Source organism: Gymnogyps californianus, chromosome 10 (assembly GCF_018139145.2).
Source record: "Gymnogyps californianus isolate 813 chromosome 10, ASM1813914v2, whole genome shotgun sequence".
Classification (NCBI taxonomy): domain Eukaryota; kingdom Metazoa; phylum Chordata; class Aves; order Accipitriformes; family Cathartidae; genus Gymnogyps; species Gymnogyps californianus.
In genome coordinates, this window is record NC_059480.1 from 19,411,774 (window position 1) to 19,431,539 (window position 19,766).

A 19,766-nucleotide genomic window follows, 5' to 3' on the forward strand; every position below is an offset into this window, starting at 1 on the left:
AATTGTTAAAAGGGAAAAAAGTCAACTTAAATATCCAGCATCTTCAAAGAGAGATTTCTAAATGTATGTTTCAGATCTCTCATTTTGGTGTCAGACTGATGGATCCAACTGCTTTTTTAGAAAAATGTGGGTCGGGGGTTGCACAGCTAGCAGAGCATGTCTGCCAGCAATATTTCCCGTTTGTCCTCCATTTGCTACTCTGTTCATTTAGATTATCAGATCTTATGAGCAGGGACTGTGCACAGCAGCAGAGGGCTTTTCTGTACAGTTGCAGCCTCCTAGTACCAATGCCAGACATATGAGTAATTGGTTGAGCAGCTCTGCAGAGCAGTCTCCTTGCACCGTCCAAGCTGAAATGCAGAAGTAAAAAAATCCATTCTCAGTGATGAAGAATCATAAAATCATAAGCCCAAAAGGGATCAAAAATCATGAAGAAAGACCTTTTCTTACAGAAAAATTCTTTGTGAACATATCTGGCATGCTCTTTAAGAGACATTCTGTGATCTTGCAACGTGCTTCTGGGATCTTCTCTCTTCATTGTTGCTTATAAGATAGCTTTAAATTAATGATAAGGAAGCCATTCAGGGCATGGGCTGTGCTGAGGTTCACAGCTTTCATTCTGAATGAGAGAGTAAAGTAAACTGATATTGAAAGCAAGGAGGGAGAAACAAACACAGCCAGTAAGCTTATAAAAGTCTTAACCAATTGCAATGGCGAACATCCTGCTGATGAGGGTGACCTTGAATGAACTAAGTGGGATAAAGTCACCAGCCTGGACTGACGGCTGAAGAATCAGGCTGGATTCCAGCAAACTGAGCGAGCAGATTCCTGACAAGAGTCTCCTGAGCTGTGGCAATGGCTTCTCGGTGTCGGAAATGTGGACAACAGGTGCCCAGGAATCCACCTTTCACTGCTGTCCGGATAACAGAAGGAGAAATGAAATCTTATCATGATTTTATAGGAGGATGCATTAGACTGGAGCGAATGGCAAAGAAAGGTATGTGCAACATCTTTAAAAGAAATAGCATCATCTTAGTGGTAGCTGCATTGCATTCCTAGGAGATTTGCAAAAAAATTATTTTTCTAATGCTTTCTCTGAGGATTCAGTGGCAAATAAAGACAACTGGCTGGATTTGGATATTAACTCAGGTATGAGTGCATCATTTGACTTGGCTGTATATTTCTGGAATATTTGCAGTGATTTGACCTAGAGGAGGTTAAAATGAATGCTAGACTCATTCTAAATAAGTGTTTGTTTCACTCGGGTGTTAGACACTGAGGTTTCTGTATATGTCTGGAGCAGGTATTTGCTGTGCATGTAAAATACCTTTTTGAAATGAGTGTAAGGAGATGGGGCACTGGGTATCACGATCCAGTTGACCCTGTCACCCTGTGCTCCTAAATTACTGTGTAGAAGGTCAATACCTTTCTCAGTGTAAAGATTCTGGTTTCACTGTACTCATAACAGAAACTTGGACTATCAAGCTTTTTGTGCTCTGTGTGAGTCAGTTTGGCTACAGGGCAGTATTCCACTCTGAGTGGGTTGCTAGTATAAGGTGCTGGTATCCTGGCAATTCGTGCTAATCGCATGTTAACTCTGAAGTGGAGTGATGGTAGTTGAAATCTAGGCTGTTGACTGTTCGGTGACATATCAAGATTGCTGAATCATAGAACACTTTTTCTCTATGTATCATTCAAGAGAAAGATTAACCAAGGAGCCCTTCGGTTCCATTTGCTCTGTTAACTTGAATAAATACTTAGCAAACCTCAAATCCAGAAATTTATAACATGTTCATTAGTACGTGACAAAAAGATCCCCAAAAGCATGCAATATGACTGTACTTTCAAGTTGAATTGTTTATTATGATTTAATTAGCTCTTCTGCAAAGAGAGTTGCATTCGATCTGGTAAATCGAGAATATTCTGCAGAGAAAGAGGTGGACCAGAAGCAGGTCATCTGCTGGCAGCTACTGCTTACAAACTGGGGTTTGCAGATGCTTTCTTTAATAGGGCTCTAATGCACAATGCCAGGGTTTGAAAACTGCAAAGCCAGTCCATTGTACCTCTGCTTCTGTTGGCCATCTATCCGTGCTGATTTTTGGGCTTAGTGCCTACCAATGCGTTGTTGTATTTGGCTGACCTTTCGGTAACACTGATGTTTCCAGTTGCACTCTTTGTAATGAGGCATTCTGAGTTCAGCGTAGCATGGCAGAAATGTCTGGTATCTGAGTAAAAGACAGAACAGAATTAATTGAAGTTCCTTCCTGAATCTTTGATCAGGTGCTTCCAGGTTGCTTACGGCTCTGGGGGCCCATGGGCCTGCTGGAGGCAGAGCTCAGACATCTGCTGTTCTTTTTCTTCCTGTAGGTAGAGAGGGGAAGACACTGGTAAGAGCTTTGCCATGGTTACTGTTCCCAGGGAAACACCGTCCCTGCATCTCATGTTCAGAGATGACCTGGCATAGTAGTATGGGCAGAAATCCCTTGGAAAATAATTTTCTGCTAGAGAACGGATAGTGTGTCAACTCAGTCTGAGCCTGTTGCCATTTTGTGAGGCAGAAAGCATCTTTGCTGCTTTTGTTTTAAATTCTGCCTATGAGGCAACAGGAGGGGCAGAAGTTAGGTTATTGCTAGGGACAAGGTGCCTTCAGCTGCATTGGAGCTGCATGAGCTGTGAGAATACACCAGTGACAACTCTGCATGTGGTGACGATGTTAGAAGGGGGCTAAGGAGCTGGCAAGGTGGCACAGGAATTCATAGCAACACTGCCCAGGTTCTTTTCTCCTGCTCTGACCCTGTACTCCTCTCCTGTCTTGTTTTGGCCTTAGTTTTTATCTGTAAAGTAGAAGCAGTGGGAATTACCTGCCTCCATAAATAGTGGATCCTGATGATGTAGCTATGACTATCGTTTGAAGATTAGACCAGTTTCCCTTTGCAATAGGCGCTGCATAAACACAGGGGAAGAAAGATGATCTGTCCCAGAGAACATGGGCTCTGCCTGCCCCATCTTGCTAGTCCTTTGCTACTAGCAAAGACTTGTTGACAAGCTCTAGGGGTGGATGTGTGCCTTTTTCTCAGGCTGGCTCTGTCTGAACATAGTGGCAATGCAGGATCATGGATCTCTGTGGCAGGTTCTGACTTGACTCTCACTTAGGGGTACCCTTTCTGCAATGTAAAGATCCAGCTGGAGTGTTGTTGAGGACTAATTGGCTAGTGCTTACTCAGTACTTCAGTATGAAGCATTTTTCACACACAGACCACGTCTGTGGAGCCCTGTGAATATTGTGTGGCAATTTTATCTCTTGTACTAAATATCATAAGGAGAAGAGATGGAAGGCATACAGGTAACTACGGCAGAAATAGAGGCCACGTGGTTGCAGTCAGGCCTGCAGGTAACCTACCTTTCATCAGCAGTACCCCATAGCAAGCAGCGCTGTGCCAAGCTAATCCAGTTCCTAGATCATGCAAGTTCAAGGCTTCCTTTGAATCAATGTGATTTGTTGTGGTGAGTGGTTAAAAGTGTGGTTGTAGTCTCCTGTTCATGTAAAGAGATGAAAATAGTGAATGCGTACAAAAAGAAAGTGCTGCTGTGAGGGGCCAGTTGAATGGCAGTTTCCCAATGGCCACGTGATGACTGCTCAGAGCTCCACAGCCCTGGCTCCCTGCAACAGGCAGAGGAAGGACCTTGCTGTATGAGCTGGCCTACAGGTGCCGAGGTCCCCTCTGGGATCTGATGTACAAATGGTGCTATTCTGAGTACCAGTATGTGACCTTGAGACGCTCTGGGAGCTGCAGCTCCAAGGTGCTATAACTGACAACCAAGGGGAAGGAGCCCCCAGAAAGCCAGGCAAGAAATGTGGCAGGGACTCCAGTCCAGAGCTGATCCTCCTTGCAGTGCTCTCAGTTCTTCACAAAAGAGATACTCAAGCTGAAAGCAAAGCAGAGCCTCTTGTCATGAAATACATAATTCTTGGACAGTGGCTCATGTGCCTTTTCAGCACTGACATGACTATTCATGTCACCCAGCTGCTGGTTAACATTTTTTATGCTTGAGGACACCTCCTACCAAAATGGCCCACTCTGTCCCCAGATGCTTTTAATTAGCCTGCTTTGTTGTGATGCTCGAGTCCTCCAATGGGACCACACATCTACTGGGGCTTAACATGGATGGATGAGCATTGGCTGGTTAGGCTACATTTCTGCATGCTGTGGAGCTTGAGGCTGCATGCAGATTATATATTTTTAAGTGAATAAATGTGTGTTTTTCATCTGTGCTCAAGGCTGGTGGCTGCATAAAACAGGGTAATGAATCTGCAGGCACTAAGGAGTATGCAGTTCATTACCGAGGCTATTCGGGATTTTGCTGTTGCTGCAAAACCAGGCAAGACCCTCCTTGCCAGTAGGATGGGGACATGTCACTTGTGCTAACAGAGTATTTCTGATTTTGTCCCTCTGTAGGACAGAGGAATGCTGCAGTTCTGTCTGTCCAGCAATCATGGGCGCTTGTTCTCGGTCCTACTGCTCTGTCTCTCTTACTGCTGGAAATGAAAAGCAGTTCTTCAGATCTATCTGTTCAGGGAGGAAAAGGGACTGAAGTATTGGAAATGGTTTTAGAGTAGTTAAGGATTTAAAGATAGAAAACTGCTTTTATGGTGCTATCTCCAGAAGGAAATCCCATCTGAATGAGTTCAGGCTGAAATTTCTTGGACTTTTTGGAGCTTCTCCACTTTCAATAGTGAAATATATGAGAAATGCTTTCCTTTCCCACATGGCTGACCTTTCCACAAAGGTGCTGGTTGCTAGGGAAAGTGACTGTTTCATGTGAAGACTGAAATCTGCAGTGTAGGTGGAAGGTATTTCTAAACCCCTTGAGAGTCAGTCACAGTGCCTCCTCATGCATTGCTCAGAATTTTTCTTGTTTTATTTGCATTCAGTATCTATTCTCCTCTTTAATGTAAAATGCTACCTAGGGAACCTGGGATAATTTATTTCAGCTGGCTCTCACTGCAAAGAAAATAGCTAAAATAAAATATTCTGTTTTCTATAGAGGTTTTTCTAAGAAAAGATCCTTACCTTAGATGCTTGTGTCTCTTTTTGCCTGTTCCCATTGATATGCAGCCTACTCTGCTGCTATTGAGCAATACTGAACCCTGTTTACCTAATCAGAAAAGTCCAGAGAACGATGATGAAAATAGGGAAGGCATAGCTTGATTTCCATTTAAAAAGAGTTTTGAGAGATAAGTAGTACTGAGAAGATCAAGAGAACAAATCCTCAGAGGGCAAGTTATAGCAGAGGCCTTCTGGGTATTTATGTTTTTCCCTTCCTTCCATGATACCAGAACAAGAAACAACTCGGTGAAATGGAAAAGCATTAAACACGGATAGACAGATTGCTGTAATTGGTAATGTTTTGTTAACTTGTGGGACTTATTACCACAAGATAATAGCTCAGTTTGGTTTTTTTGTATCGCCTAAATTGTAGTGCAAACTGTATGGGGAGAAGATTTCAGGGGAAAATGGTGCTGAATGTACTGGGAGGTTGGCGAGCATCTGTGCAGAGCTCTCACCCTGGCTATGCCCAAGGAACTTATTCTCCCATTTCAGCCAGTTCTGCTGCTTCAAGCCCCACTTAAAGATCCAATTCTGCTGTGCTAATATGTTGATCTTGTGTACAAATTGTGCTGCTTCTTTATTATCTGAATCTTGCTGTGGATTAGCTTGCCCAGTGAGGTTTCGAAGACATGGACTCTCCTCCTTCACCACCTGGATGTTATCTAGTAGAATTACTGATGCTCACGTATGAAAGAATGATAAATAAAGCTTGGTTGTAGCAGCCAAGCTTCCTATATATGAATATTTGGACTACGCCAGGTGTCTTGTTCCACAAATTTCTGATCCTATTTGTTCACTCCGTTTCTCAAGGGCAAAAAAAAAAAAAAAAAAAAAAAATCCTCCAGGCTTTTACAACAGACAAGAATTATTGACCAAACATTTCTTTTTTCACCTTTTTCTAAGTCAGGATGTCTCAGCAACTTTGTTCTGCACAGAGACAGCACTTTATTCGTATTCAGAACCTGTTCCTGTGAGTCATTAAATTGGGGATTGCTGAGTTCAGGCTACTTGTCTAAACTCTTGAGTCACCACCTTGATACAGTGTGAAGCTGTGGGGGCCTCTAAGGAGCAAGGGTCTACATGACTGAAGATCTGATTATGAAATTGGGATACTGTTAATTAGTAAGGTCATCCTCTGCTAGCATTGGGAAAAGCTGAGGTGAGATGGGAAGACGTAAAGGAATGGGATACTCTGTTCCATTTTCCCTTGACTTTACCACTAGACTCAAGAAGGGACATCTGCCAGGGAAAGGACGAAATTTGGGGCAACTATCAAATTTTTAAGTCAAAACCACAATAAGAATCAATGGGCTGGAAATTAAAGTGAGAGCTTTGAAACACAAGCCAATTTCTTTCTGTTAGGCCAGCTCTAGGGGAAGCAGTGGATTTGCAGTTGCCTGGAGTCTTTAATCATAAGATTAAAGAGCTTTCTAAAATACTGGTTTAATCCAATTTCTGTGAACTTCCTGTGTGTTCAACAAGTCAAACACAATGAACCTAGTGGTCCCCCCTGGTCCTGCAGTGAAAGAATCTGGGAAGATGATCTCTGAGTTAGAGGCACTCGGGTATGAGCCATTCCTTGTCATGCTTTTGGAGACCCATACCCACCGGTGTGAACACATGAAGATGTGGGGTCAGATGCTCAGATGGTGCAAGTTGTTTCAATGAAACTGGGGTGTATTATAGCAACTGAGGATCAGGCCCACGATTTTTTTTTTTTTTTTGAAAAGTAAACTTCCATATGTACTGCAGATGCTTACCAGCAACAAAAACTGAAACATCAGTATTACTCTATTCCATATGCTATATGCTGGTGGGACAATATTTGGATAGTACAAAATATTGTTCTACTGAGGGAGGCACAACTAAGCCTTTTGAGCTTGGCAAAGACTTTTTACAGATGCACACTGAAATTACTAATTATGCATATGAAAAAATGGCTGACATTTGTAAATCTAGTTTATGAAACTAAAAGTGCTGCCTGATGAGCTTTCCTTTGAGCATACAGTGGACTGAAAAGAATTTTTTGGTGCCTTTTCTATGGTGAGTTCATTCCTCTCCTTATCTCAGGAATCCAGCATAAGGTTAGGCATTTACGTTCACTTGCAGTAGCATTTAGTCTTCTAACTCCACAGCTGGATCTGCTACTTCTGCAGCATCTCTACACACAGGGTTAAAATGATTTTTAGAGTGTAATCGTCTGGCACATTTATCAGCCACTTACATCGATGTGACACTTGTCCGTAACGCTTTGGAGCTTCTCCCACCTCTGCTCCTAGAGAGGACGAGCCTCTGCAGGAAGGTTATGAACGCTCCCGGGAGAGGGCAGTGCACTACACCAGACCTTGGCTGGGGAACTCTGCTGCGCACTCACTCTGCTCCCTGTTGTGGGGCTCCCACCGGAGAGGAGCTGGGCCTCGCTGAGTAACTGGGCTGTTGTCCGTTCGCTGTGCGCAAGCAGAGCTGGAGCTGCATCTCCCACCCACAGCCTCCCCTCCTGAGAGCAAAACGTGTCTGGGATGGGAGACAGATTTTGATTGTAAATTGGTTATATGTGGACATTTATATCAGTATAGGCAGCAGAGAGTAACTTTACACACTCACTACAGCTGGTAAATCAATTTGTTTAGCATGCAGTTTAGGAGAGGCTGGGGAAAGAGAGTGCAATGTGAAAACATACTATGCATCTTGCCGCTCTCCTAGTGTACCTTTATCCACCTAGTAGTGTCTGTCTGTAACACTACAGGTGTCTTAAGCTCTCATACATATCTTGTACCTAGCATGGTGATGCTCTACTTTGATTTGGCATTTATCTGTAACTACATATAAAATCGTGTTAGTTTTCTCATCCTATGCTATAAATGTTGTGATAATTTGTGTTGGTTGGCTGATGGGGGAAAGATGGAAACACTGGGTGTGTTATCCTTAGGACAGATCCACTCCAGTAGCTTGTCTGTATAGACAACTTTGGTCTGCTCCTCATTTTACAGGTGGGGGAAACGGAGGTTGGCTGGTGACCTGGATTCCTCTCTCCGTGCCTCAATTTCCCTATCTATAAAATGAATGACACTTGTCTTTTTTGAGCCTGACTGATGGCAGGACATACAGAAGAAACAAGGTGTTACTACTACATCATGCATCCTAGGGAACAGCTGCTCTGCTGTACCCTAGGTAAAGAGGGAAACCAGGACACTTGTATCTAAAGTTACTGAGCTGCTGGGGTTTGTAGTAGTAAAGGGACAATTTTATCAGTAAACCTAATGCTAAACTGATGACCCAGTATTGCTTCAGACAGCTATAGATGGCATGTTACCATTGGCACACCAACATGAAAGCACATGTGTACTCTCTTCACGTACTGTGCAAACTTGTGTCCTGAAGTATTTGTTGAACTAGATATGTAGAACTGATTGCTCCCCTGTTCAGGAGCTGTCGTCATGTTTCCAACCAAATTCATAGGTCTCGTGCAGTCTTCTCCTTTGTCTTTAAATAACAGTACTATGCTTTGGTGTGTGGGTGTGCCTTCGGGATAGTACTCCAAGACAGCTATTCACAGCAGGCTGTTGGTTTCCCTTGGCCCTGAATACTCTACTATTTAAAGTTATTTTAATGAGAGCACTTTCCATGCCTTAGTCTGAGCAAGTGAATCTGTTTTGTCTCTTGTCGGGATGTACCTTTATTTGTTTGTGCTAAGCTGTGAATGCCTCCAAAGTGTCCAAGGGTCTGAGTGGAGAGCTGCCTGGGAGGGAAGAAGCCAGCTGTACCTTGGGGAGGGTTAAAGCCTGGGTATGGTATGTGTCAGAGGTCTCTGCTGTGGTTTGTGTTGAAGCAGTTACTAAGCAATTTGTGCAGTCTCCTCCAGGAGAGCGTCAGCTCTTTGGTGCACCGTTGGTTAGATCCAGGACTGCTGCCACAGAAGGCTGCCTCTCCCCATCCCTCCCCTCTGCCTTGTGTGAACTCATTACCACAGCGGGACTGCAGAGAAGCCAGCCTGCGACACAAGGGAGGGTACCTGCCTGTGAGTGTGTGTGGGTCTAAAGGGGAGGCATCACTCTTTGCAGTGTGTTTCTGTTGCTTTTTCTAATGGGCATCTGAACTGAGATGGTGGTGACAGCTTGGAGAAGGCTGCTGGAGGGGTGGCTGGGTCTCCTCAGGCAGAGAGGTCGGCTGTGAGCAGTATTTGTCCTGTTACTGACATATATATTCAGAGTGCTGCTGGCAGCAGTGATGGCTGCTATGGCTCACTGTCTGTCTCCAATGGCAGTAATGAGGGAAATATTTTTGAGCTAACTGGCCTCTGTTCAGGAGTAAGCAAGAAAACGGTCCTTCAGCTCCTGAGCTGAGTGGTCCCTCAAAAATTATGTGAATAGGCTCTGAAATGATTTTGCTGGATGCAATAGTTCAGAGCAAAGCCAGTGGCTGGAATTTTTCTAAGATACTGTTTCAGCTGTGAAACTGTCTGCTGGCAAGCTCTGGGGAAGAAGAAAAGAAGTCTGCCATACAGTCTGCCGTATCTCTTGATTAGCTTAGTGTCCAAGTATTGTAGTGAATGTATTTTAGCTTTGCAGTTTGCCACATGCGGTTTTTGTTATTTGTGATGGATTTTAACATGACAGTGTGGAAATGTGAAACCTTCTTTTGTTGTGTTCTGTTCTCTGAGCAGGAATTTTTGTTCTAGCAATCCAGCATTGTTGTGAAGCACAGGTTTTGGGAAGAAGATGAATTAACTTTTCTCTGGCAAAAATTAGAAACCATCAAGAGGTTTTTACTGCTGAGGGACTAGGCAAGGGGCTGTGCCATGCTGCTGTAAATCTGGATTAATTTATTGAAGCTGATGCTGAGATTAGACCTTGGCCTTTAATGCCTTTTATTAGGGAAGTTTCTGTTTTGTGGAGAGCAGGATATAACTTCCTCCCTATAATATCCCAGCATGTGCTCTGTGACATCAAGCAATGTCTCTCTCTCAAAAAAAAATAATACTTTGCTGAGCAAATGATGTGGAATGGTGTGTTTCTTTAGCTCTTTGCTGATTATGGATAGTTCATAAGGTATAGTGAAGATTTGTTAACCATTTCTTATCTATCTCTTACGATTTTACAGAAATATTGTAAAAAGTGTCTTCATAACAGGATGGGATATGAAGTCACCTAAAGTGAACAGTGAGAGTATATGCTTTAAGAATTTTATATTAGTTAGTACAATTTAGCTTTTATGGGGATTATTAATCAAGGATTCCTAGATGTGTGCATAAATGTATGGTGCATTCTGACAAAGTTGTCGAAATCCGTGAAGTGTGACAAGATACAAATTTGTACACACCAATGTATTTTTGTAGAATGTACCAACAGTAAATCAAAATACTGGCTTATTTTCACTTTCTTTCCAGTTTACTTATGTAGGAAAAAGATTTTGATTTTTTGATTCACCAATCAATTTTAAGACATTTTCTTTAAAAACAAACAAAAAAATCCTAGCCAAACAAGAACATCAAAAGACTGTTTTTCACGAAGTGGTTAAATGGAAAAAGTGGCAAAATCTGTTTCTTCACCCAAGGAAGTCTATACCAAAATCTTTTGAAATTGGCTTAGAAAGCTGAAATAAACCCTAGAGGGTGCACGTTAGCAGTAGCAGCACTGCATATAATAGTAGCAGGGACCCATCCTGCCTGGGTTGGTAACAGCCTGCTCACCAATTTGATACAGAAGTGAATAATTGATTTTTAAACTATAGATAGGCCTGATTGAGAACTGTCAACTTCACTACTTCTGAGTCTTGGGGCTCCCTGGACTCAGATTTTAATTCTGTATCTGAACTTCCTGGCCATCCGCTATCATTTTAGATTAATACATATTTACATGTTTAACAAAACAGGACTCCAAGCATATGTACATTTCCTCTAGTTTCAGTGCAGCAGCACATGGACTTACCTTTGCCTTACGCACATGCCTGAGGGGTCTGCTGAATTAGCAACCACCTAAAAGCCTGGATCTAAAGCCTGGGGGAAGTTCAGGTTTGGATCCAAAATTACTGTGGTTCACTTGCATTTCCAATGTAAAGAAGGAGCATGCTGGACTCCTCGTGACTTGAAAGTCACTGCAAGCAAGTCCTTTGAAAGTCCTTGCAGTTTACTAATGGCTGATGTGATCTTGAGGGTAAGCTAGAAATTTCCCCTTTATGTAGTGGCAATGTTGACCTGCAAATAAGTGGGAATTATAATTCTCCCCAGTGGCCCTGCTGCCTTGATGCCTGCCTGTCTGCAGTCCTTACCTTTTTACTTGGACAGCATTCAAATATCTCCTTTGGAGGTTGCCACTAATGACTGCTTTGAGCCTCTCTTAACTCTTTGATTCAGTAAACTTCAAGCACAGGTGTATGTTAATGGGTTTTCATCTTTAGGGTGTTAAGATTTTCCAGTTACCACAGTGGCCCAAGATACCTACTCAAGAAAATGAAAGTGAGGGGATTTCCAGTTGGAAGGACATGATTTCTGTTCTTTGATATAAACAGCTTTCCTTTCACCCCCTTCCAAGTCAGCCACAGTAGACTCCTAATGTGTACTATGCCTGCCTGTAAAAACAACTTGTTTAACTAAGTCCATAATCACTCCTGGAGCATGGGAAAACACAACCACTAAACAAGTCTTTTCAATCTGTGACCTCTCCACTCCTGTAATTTTATGTTAAAAGTGAACATCAAATTTAGTCAACGAGATGAACTGAAAAATGCAGTGATCCAAAGTAATTTGAGTAATCTTTGCCGAAAGACTTAAAATCAGAAGAAATGTTTAATGTGTCTGCAGAGCAAAGCTCAGGTAAAGCTGTACAGCCTTCATTAGGCTGTGCAGAATGCTTTGGAAATACTTATTGTGACTTAGCATAACGAAAGGAGAAAACTTCAGAGCAGATCTACTGTGCAACAGAAGATGACATCAAGCACCAGTTCAGCTTCTGCCCAGGTAGACACTGAGGGTCACAGGTTTTTGAGCTCTTCAGAGAAAGGTGTGCATTTCTAACCTTTCCCTCTTTCATGGATGTTGTTTGGGAAAGCTTGCAAGGCAATTCCATCCACGCCATGGCCTAGATCTGTCCCCTTCTCAAGGGATCAGAGCCTATCGGCAGTGCATCACTCAAGACAGCTGGAGTCTTGCTCCTAACCTTGCTTGTCCAGGTTTCTACATTAGTGTACACAAAGTTGGGTTTGCTGTTACAGTTTAAAAAAAAAAAACAAACCCAAAACACCAACTTTAAGGGATACCTCCAAACATGAACCAGAGTTACTTAAATACTTGAGAAGAATCTTCTGTCTTTGGAAGTTAGTTATCAAACTTTGCTATGAAACTTGGTTTTAATGAGAACAGAAAGTGCATTTAAACAAATACACTTTGTAGGTTTTACAGTTCTGCTTGGTTAGCAAATGATCTGAGAGAAAAGATTACACCAGTTAGCTACCTATGCTGCATTTTGGCTTTTGCTCTAAGCTGATTCTCTGCTGGTAGAGGTAGTCCTGGCCTTGCCATTTCCCACCCCACGCCTTACTAGCACTTGTACCCTTCAAGCTCCTTTGCAGAGAACTAACCTGGGTAAGAAGCAATCCACTGAGAAAAAGATTCTTCACTTTATTTACAATAACTTTTTTCCTGGCTTAGTTTTCATTTGACTCAACATGGGTTAGCAAAAAAAGAGGTGGTGGGAATGTGCAGAAGAATAAGAGAAAGGATGGGATTTCCTTTCTGTTTATAGCTGGATTTTTAGTTCTTCTTTAAAGCAAACAATCTGTAGCACAGCCAGCTTGTATCAGTAACTGATCTTGCTGTCCCTCTGTCTGGGCTGAAAGAATAAACAAACCTTTTCAAAAAGTAAATAAAGGGCACAAATGGTGACAAAGAGAAATAAATAGAATTAAAAAAAAGAAACCCAAACCAAGAGCTTCTTTTTCTGATGTAATGACTTTGAAGTTCTTTTTGGCCTTCAGGAAGGGAAATGTTTTGCTTAAGCGTTTGCATTGGGAATTCTGGTGGGACAGAATATTTTCAAATCCTTTAGCCTGCTTAAACCTTATCAGTGAAGACGTGCAAATTTGTCTCCTTAGTGTGTTTAATTCTTGAAATCTAACCTAGCTCTGCTAGACTCTTAGCTAACTACTGTTGTTCATGGCAAGCAGACACAGGACTTGGAAGAATATTTGAACTGTAGGTACTTTGCAACTTTCAAACTCTGGATTTGTGTTGCCTTTTGGTACTTTTTAAGAGGAATAAGAACACATAACATTAGGTGTCCTTTCATTTTCTTAAAATGAGATCTCTGTCCTTATGCTTAACCCTATCTGACTCTTTTCCATCACATCAGCAATCTGATTTTTCACCAAATCCACAATTTTGATTTGAATGCTGTGAGGGTCATTTTTGACTGAGCTTGCACAGAGTAGAAGTAGGCCGATGTAATCTACGATTTTAGCAAAGATTTTATTTCACTCCCAGCTGTCTTCCTTCCCTGTGAATTACGTATTAGGCTGTCATTAAGAAGAGATGAACTTTGCTCTGGAAATTTGTAACCCATTATTCCAAGATTAGTGACTTCAGATGGGGGATTGAAGCAACCCCCTCCTCTAGTCAACAGAAGGCCAGGCAGTTGTACAATTCAGACACTAAAACACAAAGAAACCCCAGTGTCCTGTTATGGCTGGTTGCCTTTGGTTGTCTTTCATGGAGCAACAGGCACTGCTGTGTCAATCTGCTCGGCGCAGTCCAATCTTTCACTCCAGCAGGTCATCTTTCCAACACTGTTGGAAACCATTAGTTGTCATTAGCATGTAAACTAGTTTCTCTCTGCTCAGAGAAGAGAAGAAGGAACAAGATTATATTCGTTGTTGCTTCTAATCAGCTGCTGTTGGCGTAGCGCTGAAGGCGGCAGTCTGTGGGCTGTGCTCCAGACCTGCTGCAGGAATACATACAGCTGTGGTGAGAAATAAAATAGGCAAGTGTGTGGGGGGGGAAGCCCAAGCATGTTTTGTTTTTGAATTTTGAATTATGAAGCATAACTGAATGGTTTTCCCCTTAAAAATTAGATAGCACAGTTGCAGCTAGCCTCCCTAGAGATATGGGAGGGAGGAGAAGCTGTGTCAGACAGATGGCTATAATAATTGCTTTTCTTTTTCTCCTCCTTGGTAGAAAACCTTGGGAAGCAAAACTGTAAGGCCTAATTCTTCTGCAGTGAAACTGGTCTCTGCTAGGAATTTAATTTATAGCAGTTTAAGAGGAGAACCAAGAGTAGATGAACTGACTTGTTTCATTTTTTTTCCTCTAGTATCACATCCTTATTCACATTTTAATTGCCCTGGCAAATTCAATTAGCTCAAGTAATGGAGAACTGCATGATATGTGTAAAGATTCAACTTTGGTGACCTACGTAGGGGATTGGCATTGTTTCACATAATACTGTTTGATCACTTAAACTTTTTTAAATTTGAGAAGCTATGTGTAACTGCCTCTTCAATTAAAAAAAAAAAAGTTAAGACCACAAGAATAATCCCACAGAAACTAGGAAATGCCTGAGTCAAGGTTGCCAAGATAACCATGTTCCAGCCACTTGGCTGGTGTATGTTTTGATATGATCTTTAGTTGTATGGCTATACAGACTTTTTATCAGAGGACAGGACTGCTCTGAAGTGACCAGGGGTTGTCCAGTCTCTTCTGCAGATATTAGCAAGGTGCAATGAAGCAAGACAGTTGTCAAGCTCCTGCAGCTTGTCGGCTTCCTAAAACCTTCCCATTGACTTTTGGGTCCCCATGTAGTGAATTAAAACATGCCTATCATCAGTAAGTTTTTCTGAAGTGGTCTGTGAACCTGCAGCTGTTAGCTCAATATCAGCTCATGTCAGCCTAAAGCAGGGTTTTCTCAGCTGTGGTATCTGTCCCACAGGAAAATGGTATGTTGCTTCTGCCCAAGAGGCTGAACACCACTTCCTGCAGGCTTGTGGCTTGCAGTACACAGACCGGGAAGGCTGCAGAGCCTCCTGGGATAATGTTAGTGGAAGATATGAATGGATTAATGCTCACTAATGCTAGGCAAAATGTCATGGCTTTAAAACAAACCCAGACCTGTGTCTTTTGGTTTGCTTTTAAAAATTTTTTCAAGCTTTTCTTTTAGTCAAAGATTAAAAACTTCCTTCAGCAGTGCCAGGTAATCATATGTTTCCAAGGTCTGGGACTTCTATTGCAAGCTCTGTGCTGTGATGGTGTTACAAATTCATCAATATTGGAGAGTAACTACCTTTAAGCAGTGTCCTAGAGGAAGATGCAGGAGGGCAAATGTGACCTTGTGTGCTGCTGGCTACAGCTACTGACATTTCGTAGCCATGTGGTCTGATTTGCCATTTGGGCTCACGAGGCACCTTCCCTTGTTTCCTCAGATTTTCTGTCTCCTGCTAGTTTCTTCTGCTACAATTTCTTTTCCCAGCATGTCAGTGTGTGAGCTATGCTCACTTATTTGAATGTGTGATTCCTAGTCACCAAATGTATTTTATACCACCTTTCTCATCATCTGAATGTCTCCTACTGAGTGTGGGTTTTACAGCAAATCCCATGTGACGTGTCTTGCCCAGGCAGGGGATTTAATGAGAACTAACTGGCACTCTGCAGTTCTTGTTTCTATTACTTCATCTTACCCTTACACTACAAAATTCTTTTGGTAGAAAAAGGATATTTAGAAACCAGAAACCAAGGTTTTTTTAGAGCAAGCTAATAAAGCAGCTATATGAAGGCGGGTGGAATTTCTGTTTTGCTCAAGACTGGTTGATATTAATGATGCCTTCATACTCGCAAACATCAAAAGCAAGCTATTGTACTGGCAGGTTTGTTACCCTGGAGGGATGAGCAAGTCTCTGAGAGGCTAGAGATGGTGGCACATTTTCTAGTTCATTTTCCATTTCTGTTGAGCCTCCTTGTGATTGTCTCATCCATTGTAGAAACCTTTGCTCCATTTTTGCAACTCATTGTGTCCATAAGCTCAGTCCTGGTCACCCAAACTTGAGTGCACCTGTCTACCTATGGGACTGCACAGTTGTCACAATATCTTTGTATCTTCTGGATGCTGAAATGAACAGTATTTTCTTCAATGGATGCTCCAAGGTTTCTTGGTTCTGAGAGTCCAAGCTCTGTTTTAATTATTATTTTGATTTTTTTCCTGCTTCTGGGTTGGGGTTTTTTTTGCTATTTTTTGATTCAGCTATAGTCACCTCTAAACACCCATTTTTCTCTCTTCTGCCTCCATCTTGCTGCCAACCTGTGGTTTGAAAAGGGCATATCTGTTACCACTATGGTGATTCAGAAACACTTCAAGTAGACTGTCTGAAGGATGCTAGAAGTCTTTGACCAACGATCTGGAGACACTTGTCAGTACCTGTTGAGAATTGTATTCATAGATTACAGAACCTTTTTGTTGCTGATTCCTTGGGTGTAGTATTTATCTGACTCTAAACAGGGCTATCAACATGCTGTTCTTAAGCAGCTAGCAGAGAAATCAGGCTTATGGTGTTCTCTGCTTTCTAATAAATAACCTTGTATGTTCAAAATTATTTTGTTTTGCTTTTCCTTTTTTACTCTGCAGTTTTCCCCACAGATCCCATTCTGGACATGCATGGGGGAAACTGCAGAGTAAAAAAGGAAAAACTTAATGGGTTACTGTGATTTTCTTTGCTTTGGGAACGTATACCTGCCTCTTTCAGTTTCCTCAAAACCTGGAGTACCATGTGGCTGTTGGCTGAGATCTCCGTGCTGCCACCATATAGATAATGAATCAGCATAAAACTCACTTTAGGTGGGCTCGGGGAAGAATAAACACAGCAACTCAGAGTGGCAGGCTATAAAATATTTTGTGGGTCCTCTGATTTCCCTGCTTTGTCTGTGACAGATGCGCAAGACAGGTGACACTGTGCCAGTTCACATGTCCTTCCTATGCACAAAAATGTTGTCAGAAGGGGATAAAAGAGACTCTGGGAATCCTGATGTCTAAGGATTAAGGATTTATGGATGTTTGATATAAAGACAAGAAAAAGCTGTGGGAGTTCATTAAGGTGAGATTACTGCTGCAGCGTGGTACTCAGCTGCCTTGAATAATGTCAGCTGGGGTCGGTTGGATACCTGCTGGGAGATCAGGAGGCTGTTCAGTCCTTCAGTCTCTAAGTGACCATGTGCTGTATCGAAAGCCAAGCCCAGCAAATAGGATTGCTAGTTATATTTGTAAAGGCATAGAATGCAAATCAGTTCTCTGTCCCTAGCTGTTCAGTGAGCTTTCCTTTGAGAAACTGAACATAACTTGCTGAATATGATGTACTGAGTTTAGCTTTACTATCCATTTCAATGGATTCCCACAGACCATGACACTGAGTCATCTCAGGTCTAGGGTGTCTACAGACAGGGAGACTCAGAACAATGTTACTGTTCTAGCCTTTCTGTTGCTCTGTCTAGAAATTTGCAGGCTTTTGTCCTACTTTAAAATCAATTGCAAGTGAGTGTCCTGCTGATGAAAAGGTCCTAATGGCTGTTCCAGTCCTGGAGAATGACTCTCTTTCAGCACCTGCAGAACAAATATAGCACGGAGAAGAGCATATGCTGCTTGAGTGGAAGAGACCAGCCTTGTTCTGGCCTTGTGCAGTCTTTGGTCCCTTTGGCCTGTTTGTTATAGAAGCCTTGTGAAATATAGTCATGAGGGTCGTGTTGAGAGAAAGGACATGAGTCTGTTTTCCCCAAGCAGATTTCAGAACAATGCCAGCAATACGCTGGAAGATCATCCACCAGCGGAGCGGCACCCTCTGTAGCACAGGGCACTTCTACAGGTAGATGTGCATTGCTTTTAGCAGTTCTGCTGTAGCAGTCAAGGCTGGAGGGAAAAGGGTGTGATGGGGTGGTCCAGACAACCACTGCACTGTGGTTGCTAAGAAGTAGTGTAATGCATCAGAGCACAAGGTTAAGTTGCGCTGATGTCAAGGCAGAGATGAGGCAGATCCCACTCTTAATTCCTGCTCTGTGAAGTCTGGAGAGAAAAGCAAACACTGAGCAGGTGTCAGAATGTATTTGTACCTGGCAGAATGACCGGGATCCCTTCTCTTACAAGCTATGATGTCAATCAGCTGGAAGCAACAGGGCTTTGTAAGGTTTCTTGCCATCCCAAGCAAAGGCAAACTCTCTCGGTTTTGACAGGGTCATCTCTGGAGGTTAAGTCATGAGTCTGTGTGTAAGATGCTGTTGCAAAGCTATGTTGGGATGTAGTTTTCATTGTTGCAGTTCTGGTGCCTTGGGGTGAGGAGAAGATATGGTGGTTTTCCTACAAAGGCTGTATCTACCTTCTGATATGTTGTGATCTCTACTGCACATTCAGGTTTTGACTGAGAGAATAAGCCACAAATCTAAGGTGTTCCACTATGCTTTTTGAAACAAATTGTTCTCTTCCCTACCTGCAGCCCCCACCAGCTCAGGAGATCTTGAGTCTCACTGGTCTCTTATATATACATGCTGTACCTGACACAGTCAGATTCAGATCTTGGACAACTCTTGGGCTCCATTCAGGTGATGAGAAAGGTAGTATAAAATACATTTGGTGACTAGGAATCACACATTCAAATAAGTGAGCATAGCTCACACACTGACATGCAGGCCTCTTGGGCTATAACTGCGTGGCGCAGTGCTCTGCAGACACCCAGCTTGGTTACTTGGAGCAGTATATCTCTGCTCAGAGTGAAAATAAACTAGTCTGTGTCCATAGCTAAGCCTTAGCTCTGCTGTCGCTGTGCAACAGTGTAAATACATGACCGTAGCAGTAGATTGAAATTACATTAAGTTCTATGAACATCACTGAAACCAAGCTCTTTAGCTGTGATTCATTAGTCTGCTCTTCTGGTTGCTCTTAGCCACCTGCAATGTCAAGAATCAGAGAAGCTGACAGTGGGCTGCATAAACAGTATGGAAATGAAGGTCCCACATCAAAAACATCACTCATTCCAGTTTGACTTTTCCCCTTTTTAGTTCAAAGGGAGGATTTGCAGAATCAGCACCCTTGAGATTTTTTTTCAATTGCTTGGAGTTACTGCCTTGTTTTGTGCATCAGCCAAAATCTATGCACCTTCTTTCCATATTGTGTGTCACCCTCTGTCTAGGAGAGGGAGATGACACAAGCTCTTTGGTTACTTTGTCTCAAGGCATTAGCGAAGTGTTTGAACAGAAAAGTTTCCAAGTGACATTGTGTCATTTAAAACCTAGAATCCCTAGTTCTGGAAAGGATCAGAGTGGATGTCTGAAAGCAAGACAGAGATGGTATTTTGGGCAGCAGACTAGGATGTAGGACAAAGAAGCTAATTTCTAACCTCTCTGACCTCTCTTTCTATTACTGGACACTTTGTTTAAAACCAGGTGCACCAAAGTATTTCAGTGCCTGCATTGTATTGACATCAATGGAGATCTTGATGCTTTAATAGGGCAACTACCTGCCTTTACTCTGATCTGTGGTCTATTTGGACCCAGTGTTGTGGTTTAACCCCAGCCAGCAACTAAGCACCACACAGCCACTTGCTCACTCCCCTCCCGTGGGACGGGGGAGAGAATCGGAAGGTAAAAGTGAAAAAACTTGTGGGTTGAGATAAAGACAGTTTAATAGGTAAAGCAAA

General features: G+C 42.4%; 1 protein-coding gene across 1 annotated transcript in view; it reads left to right on the forward strand.

Moving 5' to 3' along the window:
- Positions 1-855: 855 nt before the first annotated feature.
- The window catches only part of MCF2L2 (MCF.2 cell line derived transforming sequence-like 2), a 160,255-nt gene continuing 141,344 nt past the window's right edge, over positions 856-19,766 (forward strand). The window contains exon 1 of the mRNA XM_050902372.1: positions 856-997. Within this exon, the coding sequence (XP_050758329.1) occupies positions 856-997 (142 nt within the window). The remainder of the gene's footprint in view (positions 998-19,766) is intronic.